Source organism: Clarias gariepinus, chromosome 28 (assembly GCF_024256425.1).
Source record: "Clarias gariepinus isolate MV-2021 ecotype Netherlands chromosome 28, CGAR_prim_01v2, whole genome shotgun sequence".
NCBI classification, from domain to species: Eukaryota; Metazoa; Chordata; class Actinopteri; order Siluriformes; family Clariidae; genus Clarias; species Clarias gariepinus.
The window spans coordinates 16,424,556-16,442,708 of NC_071127.1; the positions used below are offsets into that span (position 1 = coordinate 16,424,556).

General features: G+C 36.4%; 1 protein-coding gene across 3 annotated transcripts; it reads right to left on the minus strand.

Annotated features, from left to right (window-relative positions):
• Window positions 1–1,438: 1,438 nt before the first annotated feature.
• Window positions 1,439–15,712, minus strand: ing4 (inhibitor of growth family, member 4). 3 transcript variants are annotated; one of them, XM_053489954.1, is made up of 8 exons: window positions 15,488–15,712; window positions 12,322–12,393; window positions 6,365–6,531; window positions 5,005–5,104; window positions 4,758–4,872; window positions 4,520–4,664; window positions 3,519–3,580; window positions 1,439–3,406 (listed from the first exon to the last, which is right to left on the minus strand). In XM_053489954.1, the coding sequence occupies exons 1-8, from the start codon at window positions 15,522–15,524 to the stop codon at window positions 3,367–3,369; spliced, it is 738 nt and encodes a 245-aa protein (XP_053345929.1). In that variant the 5' UTR covers window positions 15,525–15,712; the 3' UTR covers window positions 1,439–3,366. The 3 variants fall into 3 exon arrangements, with proteins under 3 accessions (XP_053345929.1, XP_053345928.1, XP_053345927.1); XM_053489953.1 differs by having other exon boundaries at window positions 4,990–5,104; XM_053489952.1 differs by lacking the exon at window positions 15,488–15,712 and having other exon boundaries at window positions 4,990–5,104; window positions 12,322–12,463.
• Window positions 15,713–18,153: the final 2,441 nt, after the last annotated feature.

The window sequence follows — 18,153 nt, forward strand, 5'->3', positions numbered from 1 at the left end:
TCCGCCATTATCCTTTAAAGTATTAATAATGCGTTAGACAGTTCTTAAGCCAATTCTAATAGTTTTAGCAATCTTCTTAGTTGTTTTCTTTCCTTGATGCAGGACAAGTATTTGCTCCTTCTGAGGATACGTCTTCTGACGTGGTTGCTTAGGAAATGAGAAGCATTAGTTAGGGTTAAATAACGTTTTACAGACTGAAGCAGATTAAACACTGCAATAATTATCCTGTGTAAGGCTTCTAACTATTTGCCCGGTTAAATCCAGAGTGTGACGGCCATGTGTATGGTTGCATTCGGCACTGGTATTTAAATGATGGTCATGTGCTTAGACGGGCTTCGACCTGAGGAATCAGCTAGGTCCCAGCAGACGGGAATGTTTGGAGAGGTTTGACTGATATAAGACGTCTGGGCCCAACTGTCTGAGCCGCCACAGTATTGAGGGAGACGCCTTTACCAAAAGTGTAATACACCGTACCATTACATTTTGATGTGAACCTTGTTGAGATCAAGTGTAAAGTCTCACCAGTTTATCTGTCTGTTAGAGAGTGAATTTTGTATAAATAAATTGTTCATGCTCATCTTTTGTTAGCAACAAATGGACCAGTCGAGTGTGATGACTGAGGTATATTTGCTTCCTCATAACAGTGACTGTACAGTCAGTAGGATTACAGAATGTGTGTTAATTGCTCTAAAGCAAATACTTACAATACAATACAGTTAATTAAAGGGGTTACTTTGTTTCCTGTTGAAGCTCTGAGCAGCCACGATGATCTGACATGAAAAAAAAAAAGTCGAGTGGGCATTTACTTTTTCCACCCCTTGTACGAGAGTTAGGATTTAAGAGTAACAACCTTGTAATTGGGGAATGGGACAGGAATAAGGAAGGAGGAAAGAAAAGATGGTAAAAGATGGAAGGTAAGGATAAAAAGAAGGGAAAATTAAATAAGGAAGGCAGAGAAAGAAGGAAAAGAAGGAATGAAAGATAAAAAAATAGAAGAGAAAGGAAGTTTGAGAAAGGAAAATAAAAAAAAGAAAAAGGACAAAGAAAATAGGAATAGAAGGAAGGGAAGGGCATGAGGAAGGAAAGTAGGAAGCAATTAAAAAAGGAAAGAAAAAAGAATGAGAGGGACAGCAAAGAAAAAAGGAAGGAAAGGAAAGCTGGCAAAAAAAAAACAAAAATAAGTGCAAGAAAGAAATAAAAAATAAAAAAGGAAGGAAGGAAGATGAAGGAACTTAGGAAGCACAGAAGAAAGTGAACGGAGAAGAAAGTCAAAGATGAAAAAAAGAGAAGCAGGGAAATAAGGAAAAGAACAAAGGAAGAGAAAAGATGAAAGCAGGAGGGATAAAAGGAAGAACTTTTATAATAGAAAAAAAAGAAAAGATTTCTTTTCTGCTGGAGATCATTCCCTCTACAGTGAAATAAAGAACGCTGATCGCTGTTCATGTTTCTAAGCAATTATTTTCAATCTGTTTCAGACATCAGGCGTTGTTCAGTCAACATGGAAGACACTAAACAGAGGATCTGACATTAGTTTAAAGTTCTGTAACAATCAAATTACAATCAAAGTACCTTCACTAACACTTCATGCAAATTCCACTTTAAGGCTGATATAATATTCTAATAAAACACACGCGCACACATACATACACACACAATGTGTTGTGATAATAAATCAGCTTAAATAAGCACATTTAATCAAAGATATACTAGAAACAAACATCACTGTGTGATGAACATGTTGTGAATGGAAGAAATGTTTTAAAAAGCACTACTTTGAGGATTACGGGCAAAACGTGTAAAGTTGTGTGAAATGTATTGCTCTGTCTTTACTTATCAGAGAAAAATACAGGCTTGGTTATCATTAGCGGTTGTAACAAATGTTTTATTTGTGGTTCATTTTTGTATTGGAAACTTGTATTGTATCGGTAAATGCTAAATAGCAGAATATTGAATTTAAACAAAATAACAATCCCTCTTCTCTTGTATTATGTAAAGACAGAGTTACATAAAAGAAAAACCTCCAACCGTACACGTTTTGTCATCTACAAGCTCTTCATCCAATCCGGCACTGCTTTATAAACTATTTACACCTAGCTTATGAGTTTATGGATGCGTTAAAGACCCTACGTATGTACCCTTTAAATAAAGTGTTAGCAAATCACGTATTAAATATCACAGCCGAGTTTTTTTAATATGAACAACAGCACCTTAACCTCTGGCACCAGCCATGTGATGGAGAGATTAATATGAGTGTAGGAATTATTCATTTTTTTACGCCCTTTAAGTAATCATCTGTTGCTAAACCTCCTCAAGAGCACCAATAAATCCAGTCGAGGTCAAATACGAGTGCGTTTTTCTTTGTTTTTGATTTTACTCAAATCTATCGCAGTCGCAAATCTTTTGTGAGTTAATGCTATGCGTATGTTTGATTCTGTAAAATTGAATAGTGAAATGTTATGAGCACCAGAGGAAATGTCATTCACAGCAGCTAGTTGTGGAATAAACCTGAAACATGGAAGTGAAAGTGAAAGTCACTGGTTTATGTGCGTTGTGTGCAAGTTATCGATCAGTACGCCCTCGAAAATACGTTTAACCGAAGTACCCACGTGTGTGCGTGGTGTTGGGGGAGGGGAAAGCTCGTACATGCACATATTCGAGATGGAGAAAAACGATCCCCGAGGAATGCAAACAAAAAAATAATCAAGAATGTCGGAGTAAAAAAAAAAAAAAACAATAAAAAAAAAAAGGAAAAACAAACAGCCTCTAAGACCTAAGAACTACCTTTGTATAGGATCGCCTTGTGCCAGTGTTTGACTCAAAACCTTTTGGTAAAAAACAAAAAAAAAAAAATCCCAGCAAATAATAATAATAAACCGTTGATATGGTACTTAAGGACTGTGTGTCATGCTCCCTGATTTATCTACTGCTGTGTGTTTGTGTTACTATACAAAGAAAAGTTTGTTTTAAAAAATATATCATAAAGCGACCAAACACATATATAACAACCGTTCAAAGTAAACATATATATGTATACAGTATATATATATATATATATATATATATAAAAAAAGCAAAATAACGAAAACAAAAAAATAAAAACCAACATAAATTAAGCTACAGTTATAACTACAGCTCCTTCGTCCATCCGTCATCCCGACTTTCTGTTGTACAGAGAGAAGAAGGTGAGGATAGGAAATAAAAGGAGGAGGACAAGCACCAGATTAAGCAGAGCATAAATCTAGATTAGTGTCTATATATAGAGAGAGAGATTCGTTTTTCCTCTTTTCCTTTTTTTTTCTTTCTAATCTTTTTCTCTGCCGTATTCCATCTTCCGTTCTTTCGTTTTCTTTCGAGAAAAACGAACGTTCACTTTTTTTTCCGCTCCTGTGAACATCTGGGGCAGTACCTGGAATGGTGGAAAACAAAAAAACTATTATTAAAAAAAAATAATAATAATAATAATTACATCATCATATATACAGTTCAGCGGTATGCTTTTGGATCACTTGACTGCTCACCATTTTCCCCTGGGCTTGGTGGTCAGGCCCACACAGGCAAAGTGAAACCACTCAATAGAGCACTGCAGAGACAAACACACACATCATCATCACGCATCACCAGAGTCGGAGATCTACTAAAAAATCTTCCACCAGTACAGCTTCAATCTGATCATATATCTCAAGCAGCCATATCCTCCTGCTTTGAAATATTAAAACTGTTATCTAATAAACACTGAAATGTTGTGTAACCTGTGTTAGAAGTGTATTCCTAGTTTAAATGCCTCGCCTCCTACAAAGTGATAATCTTTATAATAATATTTTTTTCCCCGACAACCATCGGCTTACGCTTCAGTCCACTAGGTGGCAGTAATGCACCAATCAGCACATAATATCAAAAGAATGAGGCACAATACTCTTGCAAAAACTAGAGTATTTCTCAGGTTGGAAAGATGGAAGCTCTGTGTATTTCTCGCAAAAGTCACCATATAAATTTGCTAATTTAACATTTGTAAACTTATGAATCCAAAACTGACCTGGTGATTCAATAAAGAGAATCGAACAACAAAAGACCAATTAAATGCAGTCTGGATATGATTTATCGACAAAGAGCAGGATCATGTGACTACTGATCGCTATAAATGTACAGAATGCTTGTTTATATTCCAGATAATTTAACCACTTTTGTGCAAATGTTGTGCTGTTTTTTTTTTTTTTTTTTTTTAACATATACAAGTCTTAGTATTGTTCAGAATGAATGATGTTTCCTTTTTTTGGAACAGTAACTATGGTCAATAAAATCTGTAAATTTGTATATCCTATATATTTCTATTTTAATTTATTATATTTTTTTAAAATTGGAAATTCTATCTTCAGTTTAATTGTATTCTGTAGCGCAATTTCACCTCTATTCGATCTTTTCATTTGAACCTCACGGACAGTCAATTCTAGAATTCCGAATTTTGGATTCAATAGCCTCTCTTTTTCCCTTTTTTTTGTTGGTTTTTCAAGTTAAGACTCACATCAGTGTTGTCGCAGCCAATCATCTCTCCATAGGAGACCTGGTGGCACAGACAGTATGTTGGCTCATTCGGGTCCACCGGCATGTCCAGCACGTCTGAGGGGTGAACGTTGCCAAAATTCACAGCTGGAGAGGAGAACTCGGTCCTGCGCGAGATAAAGATTTGACAAAAATGACATGTGAACAATGATCGTTCCCTAGTTCACGAATGCGGCAGGAACAAAGGCTGATCATCTCACGTTTGCGTCAGCTTAACTTTCTTCTGGCTGCTCTTAGGACTGCAGTCTTCGTCCGAGTTCTTGACCTTTGACCTGGTGCGAGAGACCTTTTTCTCTTTAGGTCCACGAAGGTCACCTTTAAACATAAACATAATAATCATTAGCATCGTTGTTATAATTAAGTAAACATCACTTTGTGTATTAGCTATTTAATAAGCAGGCAGGAGCTTCACGCAATATGAGAAGCGCTTACTCTTGTTTCCCTTACTAGAGGTAGAATCGTAGTCTGTGCTTTCTATCTGTTTCTCTTTGAGGTCCGCCTCAAACCGGGCCAAATCTGTGTCCAGCCTCCGGATGTGTTTATCCACCTTAAAGGGGAATAAAACAAAAAACAAAGAATTACTTAATTATGCAGAATTAGTTAGTTACAAAACAATAGGGCAAAAACAAACAAAAAAAAAACAGCATTGGTTATTAAACAGATTTAGAATTTACATAGAAAATACTGAAGATTTACAACAGATTTTAACTAACATTTATTTATTCCTTAACAAGCAAGATTCTTAATTAGTAACTTTCCAAAGCAACAATAATTCTTTTACATGTCGGTATTTTGGCTGAAATAAAAACGCACATTATAGCATATGTAATAAACGTTATAATAATCACCCTACACTCGGGCGTACAAGTACAACTCGAAATACCTGCAAGTTCTATGAGCGTCCCTTACCATGATGCAAAGTTATTTAAATAGATTTGAGCCAGATTCAGTTCTCCCAATGCACTTTAACACGCAAAATAAATCGAATGAATAAACTAATAATCTTTTCCATTTTGTCCACTTTGGTCTTTTGTTATATTTTCCCCTACTTTTATTTTCCTTGATCTGCCGCTCACACACAAATATATATAGAGGCTGCATTATAACTAAAAAACAGTATTCTTCATTTTGGTTTACAGTATTAAATCTGACACTTTTCATTTCGCCTGCATCTAGAGAATTTCAGCCTTTAGTAAATAACCAGACTGCAACGTAGACTCTATGAATGGAAAACATCAATCAGTGTCATGATTTAAACTAATTGTGTTTGTTTTGCATAATATTTCTCCGTAGCTCATGTAACTATTATCTTCTACATTACTAAAGGGTGAACTTGCAGTTAAAGGAATCTGACGTGAAGTACGCCCACTCTCAAAAGTAAGTACACATTTTTTTTTTAATCTGTTTTTTCATTAATTGATTTTTACTGTGTTCAATGATGAGATTCAAAATAATTTCTTTTAAAAGAGGTGATAAATCTGCAACCCTGGTAAAATTCATTAGAGATGATGGATATGACCATATCATGATACATAATAAATTTGTACGATACTTAGCTAATAAACTGTCTCGAACACTGCAAATCTGTTAAAAAGGTAAAGTTTTAAAGATTGAGTGCTTTCTTTCTTTCACATCAGCTGGTTCCTTTCAATTCTGTTTATTCTCGGTAATCAGTAATAAAACAAATTTACTAATTATCAGGATATACAGGTTATCTCAGAAATGAGTATGGTGACAGTATTGACCACGCCCGCCTAAGCTACTCTACCGTGTGGTTAACAGTGAGGTTTTACAAACTTAAACAGACCATCTCGTACGTCTGCATGGCCAGCTGGACCTTGTCGTCTCCAAATTCTTTGCACTTCCCATATGACTGCTGGATCTGCCTCAGGAGAGAGAGTTTCTGCTCTGAGGTCAGGGTCCGGGCGTTCGCCGTGTAGTCACGAGCTAGGGAATCGATCTGACTCTTCAGATCTAAAAATGAAACATCAATGACCCAAAAAAAAAAAAAAAAAAGTTAAAATATAATATAATCACATTAATAATAAAATACAGTGGAACCTCGGATTACGAGTAACGTGGTTTACGAGTGTTTTGCAAGACGAGCAACAATTTTTAATAATTTTTTACTTGAAAAACGAGCATTGTCTTAGTTAACGAGCACCGAGTATCATGTTTCACGCATGCGCTTCTTGTTTTAACAACGAGCGTTACGTCATCACAAGTGAGCCAACGGTTTTTCTCTCGCTTGCAGCAGAATTGTAGGTAATCGTCTCTCCTGCTGGGTGAATACACACACGCGCTGTGTGTGTGTGTGTGTGTGTGTGTGTGTGTGAGACACACACACACACACACACACATTAACGGAGAGACCGTTTTTAAAACCGTTTAAAAATTAGCAAGGAAAATCGCTAGTCACACTCGCGTGAGTGCATACTAACGGGATTAAAAATTAAACAGCTTCTCACCTTTGAAAACAGTCGCGACAGAGAAGAGTTTGTGTGTTTATTTGGCAACCTGAGAGGAGGGGAGCTGTAAAGCCGAGACCTATCGTCTCCCCTGCTGGGTCTTAGTGCCTGCAGTGTTTTTGCGTCTGTGTAAGGCAGGGAGTTTGTGTGTTTGTTTGGCAACCTGAGAGAAAGGGGCTGTAAACGCGAGCGAGCCCCCTTCATCCCCCCTCCTCTCAGGTTGCCAAATAAACACACAAACTCCTCTCTGTCGCGATTGTTTTCAAAGGTGAGGAGCTGTTTAATTTGTTTTTTGTTGTTGTTGTTTTACTTACAGCAGTGATCCTGTTAGTATGCGCTCACGTGAGTGTGACTAGGAATGTTCCTTGCTAATTTTTAAATGGTTGTAAAAACGCTCTATCCGTTAATGTGTGTGTGTGTGTGTGTGTGTGTGTGTGTGCGCGCTCACATTTTACACACATACACTCTGCATGCACAAACGAAAACCCTTATCTGTCGGGGTTTAATTTTACATTTTTTTAAGATAAAGTACAGGTTAATTTGTTTTATTTTTACTTTATATTTTGTATTAATTATATTTATGTATTTATTTTTTTGGGCTGTAGAACGAATAATTTAAGTTTCCATTATTTCCTATGGAAAAATTAAATTTGGTTTAAGAGTGTTTTGGAATACTAGCTCACTTCCGGAACGAATTAAGCTCGTAATCCGAGGTTCCACGGTATACATATAATAATCCTGTAATTCTTTCTCTCTTTTTCAACCAGCTTATATGGCTATATTTATGGTGAGAAACATTTTTGTTATTTAATATTAAAACTAGATAAGATGTTTAAAATAATTTTTTTAATTAAACTTTAAAACTACATTTGGATTTACTTGTTTAAAAACTTTCTTTTAAGTGTCAACAGAATAAAACAAGTTCCTTAAAGGATAAAAGAGTTACAGTCTAATAAAATATGTTTGATGGACAGAAGGGTTCTGCATGATAAACATTGTGGTGGATTTTCAGTAAAAATGTGTGTGTAGCCTTTGAGTGTCCTATCCAGCACCTTGTATAAGTCACTTGATCCCAGCGATTTTTAAAAGAAAATGTATGTCTTGATCCAACATCAGGGTTTATTTCATATAATTTCTTATTTAAGCATTGCTTTCTCAAGCAACCACGAATTCCTGAGTGTCCAACAGAAAATTATGTTAAAATTATTGGCTTTTATATTTTCTAATGCTTGGAGACATGATTTTATATCCGTTATTATTACTTAATCCTTTCGTGATGTGGTTTCAATGAATTTCAAAGCCATAAGCAGAGCATTTGGCTTCTGCAGTAAAACTTGAACTTTGGTCTGGGATGCGTGAACCCTGCTGTGGTAGATTGGCTGCAAAGGCTGCTGCCACTTTATTTCCTGATTTTGATACAGCCGTGTATACTGGGGTATGCTGTGGTAATTTTCCTCTTATGTCTAGAAACTGCTGGTGATATTCATTCGGATGGGTTTCAGACTTGTTTTTTTTCATAAATCCAGATAGATGTTAGGCTTTTTGAGATTCCACGGAGCTATTGCGCAAAAATGTGTCTGTTCCAAGATGTTCAAGTCAACTTTCAGGTTCTCTAAATGTGTTTTAATACGTAAACCAAGTGGGTGGATATAGTTTTGTTTCATTTGATAGATTGTTGAAGGTTGATTTGTGAAGACTGCTGGATATATTGGATTTTCCTTATTTGTTCTCAGTTTGATTGTATATTGTAGTGCCAATTTTAATCGTCTGTTTTCCAAGGAGGGTTCATTAGCTTTGACATACAGACTTTGGATTGGTGATGTTCTGTAGGCCCCTAATGCCAGTCACATGCCTTGGTGATGTAGTGTCCAGAAGGCTTATATATGATTTCCTGGCTAAACAATAAATGATACTTCCATAATCCAGTTTTGATTGAATCAAAGTTCTATATATATTTATCAGAAATGAACTGTCTGCTTCCCATTTCTTTTTAAGAAGTTTAATGTGTAAAATAAAAAAATTTGTTTGCTGTCAAGGGTGACGCCAAGAAATCTAGTCTCTTTGTTGAAACAACTCTGGTTTATTATGCAGTGACCAAGCGAAATACATGCAGACGGTTTTTGTTTAGGAACTTGAAGCCATTCTGCATTGACCAAGATAGTATTTTGTTTATCTTTTGTTGGATTTTCCGCTCAATAGTTATCATATTCTTGCTTCTGTATCAAATGCAGATATCATCTACATAAAGACTACAAAGAACGTCAGAACCATATAAAAATACGATTAATCTAACTAATACAGATAAAATGCTTCATTGAGGTAAGTTCTTGTTTGTGTAGTTCTGATAATGTGTTTGCTACTTTGACTCTAAAAAAATCTATTAAATAAGAAACTTTAAATAAAAATAGGTCCTCTAAAATTCATTTGATACAAATCACTTAAAATCCCTTGTTTCCATGCTGTGTCGTAGGCCTTTTCTAGATCAAAAAGCATTTTTTGCAGTTTTCAAAGTTTCAGAGTTCTTTTCAAAGGTTTTTGCTAATATGTTTGCAATTTCTTCTTTTGATGTTAAGATCGAATCATTTCGTTTGATGTGTTTCATTTGTGGACCATTGTTTTCTCCTTTCATTTTTCATATCAGATTCCGTATTTTACTTGATGAAGTATCTGTTGACATGTTGGAAACAAATCTTCTCCAGCTTTCCTTTTTGACTTCATTATTGGTTTTCTTGCTTGTGTTCTCTTTATTTTAAGTTCGATAAGATTTGCTGTTGTTGGGTATCTAAAGAAAAGTCTTTCAGCTTTTTTCCTCTCTTTTATAGCCTCCTTACACCTCTCGTTAAACCATGGATTCGTTTAGATGTTTAATTTAGAGAGGTTATTGGGACTGTAGTTTTGGCTACAGATATAAAAGTTTCTGTAAAGTTTTTATTTGCCATCTTTGTGCTTTTACTTCTTCTCTTCCTTTGATAACAGTAATTGTGAAATGATCACTTCCACATAAATCATGATGTACTTTCCATGATAAATCTTAAAAAAAGTTCAGGCTGACAAATTGTTAAGTTGATTGCGGAGTATGTTCCATGTCCTGGGTGTAGATATCTATTTGATTCATCATTTAAGATGCATAGGGTATGTTTTTTTTTTTAGAAAATCTTTAATCTTCTTTCCTTTTACATTGCAGTGATTACTACCCCAAAGGTAGTCATGACTATTTAAATCTGCCATTAAAATAAAGAGGGATGAAAGCTGAGCAATTAGATAGTCTAGGGCCATGTGAGTTAGATTTAAATCTGAAGAAATGTAAAGAGAAGAGATTTTGATGGTTTTCTATAGTATCAGTCGTACTGCTGTTACCTGTAAATTGCTGTGAAGACTGATATGACTGTGAATCATATCATTTCTAATTAAAATAGTTGTTCCACCAGAAGATCGCTTGTTATTGGGGCAAAAAGTATTAAAAAAACAATAAAAAATGTAAAAGTAAAAGCGCTATCTGATGGTAGCTGTGTTTCTTGAAGGCATACAGCAATCGGGTTGATGGTTGCAGTTAGACGATGCAACTCTAAATTAGCCCGAATACCACAACGGTTCCACATCTAACATTTTCCATCATCTATTAAACAGAACAGGGACAGTTGTCTTTATTCTGCCTTTATGGGAAGGGCTTCTGCTAGAATGTTCACCATCTTTCATTCCTGCATGTTTAATTTGTCTTGTTTTTGAAGTATCATCCTTTAATTGAGTAATACTTAACTTCTTGTTCCTTTTTTTTTTTTGCTTTTTCGTCAAAAGAAGATCTGCTCTGGACTTCTGTATTCTTTGTCCGTGGGAGAGGATTATTATGATTAATGGTTTTGGGTTTATCTTTATGCATCCACGTGATGCATCCACTTGTCTCTCAATCAATTGTCTTCACAGTTTTTTTTTGACCACACAAGCAGAAGTTTTGTTTAAAGCAAAAACAGGAGCAGCTGGCACCATTTTTCCAGCTTCAGGGTAATTGATTCTCTTTAAACATCTGAACTTCTGTATTTATTTTTCTTTGATCCACATGGGACACTGTTTTGATGCAGATGGGTGATCGCCTGACGAATTACAACATTTGGATGCTCTTTCACAGCTCTCTTAGTCATGGCCTTCTTCACTACAATTACAACAGATGTAATTGTGTTTTTGTTGCATTATAATTACATATAATTGTGTTATTGTTTATTGTTGCAGCCATTTGATCCATGACCATATTTTTGGCTGGGATTTTTGGTTTATTGAACGTGATGTATGAATTTGTTTTAATTACTCGTTCTTCTCTTTTGATTATTATTCTTTTTACATTTATTACTCCTTGAGTCTTAAGTTCATTTTTTTATTTCTTCTTTAACAACATTATCCAGTTCTCTGGTACAAATGACCCCTTTACTGTAGTTCAGCATTGTATGTGGTGATGTCTTAACATGTATTCCAGCTAACATGCTGGCATGTAATACATTTTCAGCATTGGCCAAAGTTCAGAATTTTTTTTTTATTCTTTTACCGTTCCTGCTATTCCTGCAATGCCCTTTTGTATAGCAAAAGGGGGAAGTTTGGCGATTGGGAGGTCAGGAGAAAAAGCTTCAATCAAAATAATAAATTTTGTCCAGTCATCATTACTTATCACAGAAACATATGTCTTTCCAGAGGTGCTGTCCATATCCAGGTCCAAAGAAAAAAGTTTTTTTTGAGTTGTGTTTTGTAGCCATATTTTAAGTTTTTCTTTCCATCATCTCTACTTCTCACCCACCTTGGAGCAGAAAAAATAGGGATGCAAAGCGCCGTGGAACTTCGGCAGATTATGCATCAAAGATATAGAGATGATTTACTCAAGCAAAATAATTTTTTTGAGCCAATCGGGAGGACGGGAGGTCTAGATGAAGTAGGAGCGTGAAAAGTGTTGTGTTGAGATAGTGGGAGCTGCAGAAACCACATTTCTCAAAAATCAGGATCTCTTCCTCCACCGACATGGATCACAACTCACGGCAAACAAGTTCTCCCTTATAACAGAATTGGGATAGTGGGGATCAATTATTCTCTGGGTCCTTACGGAGTGATAAAAGTTCTTCCATGAATGTAAGTAGAATAGTAGAAAAGTGTGACCCTCGTAATGGGGGCTTAAGGGTTAGTCTCCCTTGCCCAAGGAGAACACCCTGACATTACAGCGAGAAGGAGCATGCCACTGTTCCTTTCACAGGCTGCCATAACAAGGACGGCTCCTGTGCCGTACCCGGTAAAAAAATACCATTGCCTTTTACAACTTTACCTTCAGTCCGCTGGTCCAAGTCCCGCATGAGCTGAAAATTCCGCTGAAGCTCGAACGGAAGGTTCTCTATACCTGAAGAAGGAAAACACAAAGTTTCAGCTTGTTTAATGTAAGATGATAAAAGCATGGCATTCTGTATGCTTGACTTTATCTGTCAAAAAAAAAATAGCAAAATGATTTATCACTAAAGGAAACATTTATATCTAGACATTTGGCAGACGCTCCTATCCAAAGCAATGTACATAAGTGCTTTAAAGTTTTCATTCTATTAAATACATCCTTACACTGGTTCACTTATGGTATAAGAAATACCATCATTCAATCAAACACGGTTGGGAAGGATTTAGTTTTTTGTTTTTGAGTTGGGGTTTGGGAGGTAGCCCAAGACTCGTGGCCAAAAGTTTTGAGAAGGAAACAAATATTACTTTTTTTACGTTCAAGTCTTTGCTCTGGTGTTTTTAGATCTTTTTTTTGTGTCAGATGTTACTATAGTATACTAAAGTATAATGAGAAACATTTGATAACTGTCAAAGGCTTTAATTGAGTTTATGTAAAGAGTCAATATTTGCAGTGTTGACCCTCCTTTTTCCAAGACGTCCAAGATACGCCCTGACAGGCTGTCAATCAACTTTTGGGCCACATCCTGACTGATTTTAACCCATTCTTGCAGAATCAGTGCTTGAAGTTTGTGGGTTTTTGTTTGTCCACCCACCTCTTGGGGACTGAACACAAGTCTTCAATCAGATTAATGTCTGGGGAGTTTCCTGACAATCGACCCAAAATATTTATGTTTTGTTCCCTGAAACACTTAGTTATCACTTTTGTTCTATGTCAAGTTGCTTCATCATGCTGGAGCAGTTATTGTTCATAACCAAACTGTTTCTGAATAAAGCCTGACAAGTTCAATTCTGATTGGCTGTTTATTTCCCAGAACATCAATATTTTCTTTCTTTAAAAAATATTAATAGAACATGGTGGTGTATAAATTAACAGATATGAGCTACGTTTTTTTAATGGTTTAAATTCATACTGGCAATTCATTCATAATCAATAACAATAAGGCTTTTGTTTTTGCTGTACTTGTATTTATTTTTTACATTCTTTCCCATGATAAAGATCGGGGAAAGCAGTTGATACCTGGCCTCGCCTCCTGTCCACAAGTAAAATACCCCACTATAGTACGTTGTACTTAAAATCTGGTGTAAACAGGAGATTATGGATGGATTGAATTTATGGTTCAAGCATCATCTCAACAATTAATAAGGACTATATGGTGTTAAATACACTAAGAAGGACAGAGTACATGACATTTACAGTGCACTCCAAAGTTGTTCAAATGAAGTGGGCTTAAAAAAACACCACAGAGTCTCGTAATGAAGGAAAAGAAATAAAGGGAGCTTTTATAACTGTGCAGTCAAAAGTCCTGGTTTGACTTGAACATCCCCCGCAAATGCCAATTACCACCTACACCACAAAAGGCAATGGAATGATGAGTAAATGTAAGGGAAACTTCTCAGGGACTTACTACTACACTAATGAAAAAAAAACATTATTTAAAAGACTAGCATCACCTAAGAGGGAACAAAAATATCAAAAGCTTAATTAGAATGGTTTTAAATAAAATCGGAGGGCTTTATTAAAATACCCCATGGTGTTTTTAGCCAAAGTAAAGTGTTTCGGCCACTTTCAGACAGAACACACAATGCATCCTCTTAGAAGAGGTGTTGAAAAAGCAGGAAGTGCCACAGGAAGCCAGAGGACCACACACTAGAGAAAGGGGGTCGACGAAACAGCATACCGAGGCTTGAAACTAACCAGATCGACCACTTGTCTGCACACCATCGAAAGGAGATGTTGTGGAAAAAGAAACCCAATTACACACCCCCTCATCCTGTCCTCTATTAAAACAGAGGCTAAATAAATGACCTGATTGTTCTTAAATGATTCATTTGTGCTGGCTTTTTCCACATTTCATATTTATCAGGGTGACTCAAAAATTATCCGCATTCTGGCTGTAGAATTTATTGGAATTAACTCTTAGAAAAGATAAATACATAATATTTTCCATCATAATCTCAAAGTGTGCTTTTCCAATACACAAAAAATTTTTTTAGGCTGAGCGGCAGGCCATGAATGTACCGGTGTCTTCACTTCTTCATCAGAACTGAATCTTCATCCTCGTAAGGCTGCTTGAGGACACCTCAAAACAAAGTTTTTGCAGTGACAGTGTTGGCGGAAGTGTGTGAATGAGATCACGATGTCCTTGGATATCAGTCCTCTATGTTTAGACTTCAGCTTTTCAATAGGCATCTCAGTGTAACGAGCGCTTTCGATCGTTGAACCTTTTTCCTGAGAATGTTCCAATACTGGTGCTTGACAATCCCAGAAAGCTGCAAGCACTGATGGACTTTTCAGCTGATGGTAGACCTTCACGCCTTTTCTCAGTCGGTGATTGAGGATGTTTCCATTCCATACTCAGGTTCGCAGTGATGAATCCGTGTCTCGTCACCAGTAAGAATTTTTCGCTTTTTTGACTGGGGAGACGGGTCATTTTTGACTCACCCGTGTATTTTTCCGATATGAAACAAATAGGTTTAATAACACAAAATATGCATTGCATCTTTGTAAAGAAGGGCAAGGCGGGGAACAACATAAAATAATAATAAGAAGAAATGCAGATTTTGTTGGCTGAAGTTGTCTTAACTTCTCCCTGGACATTGAGACATTTAATTCATCACACTGCAGTACCTTTAAGGAACAAGACAATAAGGATGTGATGCTACTTGTGGCTAAATATAAAAATCAAGCTTCCACAGTGTACAATGCTGCCTTTTCTTTTTTTTTTTTCACACATTAAACAATAAAACTGTTTAATACCACGTGGTTAAACGTCATAATAGTAAGACAGATTGATTAATTCACGCTTTAAGTCACACAGTCATGTGAAGTGTTTAAACACAACACTAAACAAAAGCTGACTAGCATTCTTGCTAACACTTTAAACAACGTTCCCTGCCAGACAAAAGCTCGCGCCGTTTTACAACCTGAGGCGTTAAACCGTTGTTGAAAACGGTTTGTTATAAACCCACAATAATTGAGTAATACCGCACTAAAAGACGTGTTTTAAACCACTCGCTCGAAATCCAAACCGAGACAAAAGGCTTACTGTCCAGGTAGTGCTCCAGATACATCCCGGCCGCCATCTTGGAAAACACACACACACACAACAATAAAGTTGTTCCGGGCTTCGTGTGTCGTTTAACAAATTAGTGATAATAACGACGTGTTGGAGATTTACTAATCCTGACGGTGCTTCTTTAAAGGCAACCGGATTAGCTTAGCCGGATAGAGTTATTGGCGATAACAGCGCGCTGCCGTGTGGTCTGGAAAAGGGCAGATCAATCGAGAGCAGAAACAACGATCAGCGGGGGAAACGCCGGTGTTACGGAAACCCGGAGAGGACATACGGGCCTTTCTTTTCTCTCTCTCTAATTTTTAGATTCGCGCACAATCATAAGAGCCCATAAATTCCCCCTCAGATTATGTACAACTAACTGAAGTTAAAAAAAAAAGTTTGTAGAAATAATGTAATCTGTAATATTGATATTATTTCTTTCTGTATGACAGAACTCTATGCCTAACTTATTCATTAATACACAGAAATACAAATATTTTAGTCAACTCCAGCGCGTGGCAAAATATTAAGTCCTCTACATACGAAGAAGTTCTGTTTTGAGCAGTGGCGGCCGGTCAATGAGGGCTTGGCCCCCTTAAAGTTAGGCAGAGAAGAATGCTACTTTAACATGTTATTATTTAGCATAATAATTTTTTTTTTTATAATTAAATAAAGTAATTTAGTCACAATATTTCACTGGATTTGCTAATATAATTTATTTACAATTAAAAAAAAAACCTAAACTGTATTATGTTCGTGTTTGTGTACGCGGGGCGCCGGACAAACGAGTGTCTATGTAGGAACGTACATTTTTGAAAAGCATGTGATTTGAGGCTGAGCTCTAATTGGATTTTTTCAAATCATTCTTGGTGTGCAGCACTGTGAACCCCGAACCCCTTCCACTTTTGATCTTAGCAAATCAATCTTGTTTTTAAATATTTGGGCTCATGTGATTGGACCTTCCTCAACGAGTGTTCTTAACGGTCAGCAGATTGTTAGTTACTGTATTGAATAATGATTGACATGAAAGCCAGATAAATATAAGAAAAAATTCTGTAATTTCATTGCTAAAATACCCCTTTGCGAGGCAATCGGATGAAGAAAGAAAAAAATTTAAAGAGCTTGGGCCAGATCGACCTGATCTTCTAATTAAGCAGCAATCAAGTGATCGCGGGCAAGCTTATACTCTGTGCATTTCCAGTACTTCTTATTGCTATTTATAGGCAATTATTAAAAGTTAAATTTTAATTGTGTTTGCCCCTCAAACCCCATTTTTCTTTCACCAGCCGCCACTGGTTTTAAGAGCTTGTTCGTAAATCCAATTTGTTTGTAAGTCCAAAAATCATTGACTAGATACTAGCTATACAGTACACAATATATATCAGTACAGACTTCTTAAGAATCGTGGTGATGGTTAAATGATTTATGTTAAAAGAATAAGCAATGTCTGCCATCTTTTCACCCATCTCCATTCTCTCTTGTTATTGCTTGGCACTTCTTAGCAAGACCAGCTGATCATTGCTGTTTTTATACTAGATCTTGGTCCTGTACTGCACTTGCACAATGTACGGCAGACATGTGAGCTAAAGTCTGAATAATGTGACCGGTGGGTGTATAATCCATATAAATAAAAGAGGTGCACCTCCAGGTTCTGGGTTCGATTCCCGCCTCTGGTCTGTGTGCATGGAGTTTCCATGTTCTTCCATGTTGTGGGATTCCTCCGAGTCACTCTGGTTTCCTCCCACAGTCCAAAGACATGCAAATTGCCTGTAGTGTATTAATGTACGTGTGTGTATACGTGCCCTTCAATGGATTGGCACCCTGTCCAGGGCGTACCCTTCTCAAGCACAAAGTCTCCTGGGATAGGTTCGAGCCCTCAGCGGCCCTGTATACAGGATAAAGTGGTGCTAACCATAAGGACTGTAGTGCTAACCATAAAAATGTTTTACTTTCATCAAGTCCTTTAAAATTAACAGCTATTTAAAATGCACTCATAGTGCTGTGATTTATTGCAGTATCTCTGACACTTAGGTATTAAGCAACTTAATAATCAACAAATGGGCCAAGCAACAAGAACAGTCCTGATTTAATTTAGGAGCTGCTTTTTATCTTTGCCATGACCTTACCTCCTCTGGAGTGTGTATACCGATATTGATTAAAACTGTGCTACAAAATGTACATAACAACTTTTTTGGCTTCAGTGTAGGCCATTTAATCTTTGAGTCACTAGAAAAATAGTCATAATGAGTGCATCCCTTTTTAGGACTTTCCATGAAAATAAAAATGGTGCTTCAGAGCTTTTTGTACACAGTACAGTAAGCCAGTATTGTGTTCAGTTCCCTGTATTATTTAAAAGAGGTCCAGTAGATATTAAAGTTAAGGCCTTGTATTACTCTTTAAATAGTCCTGAAACTATACTTAATTTCAGACATGTCCTAACACTAGGGGGCTACAAGTATCATTATACAGTATTACCTAGATTACTTGTTCACAATGCTACATCAACATAAAGATTACTTATGCAAAGAAATTCTGATATCATTTTGGGTTTTAAAGAATTAATAGGGATTTTTGATGTCCTGTTCTTAAAAACAGATGGCTGTATGTGTTCTGAAAAGATCTGCAACAGGATTTCACCATTTTACCATCTGGACATG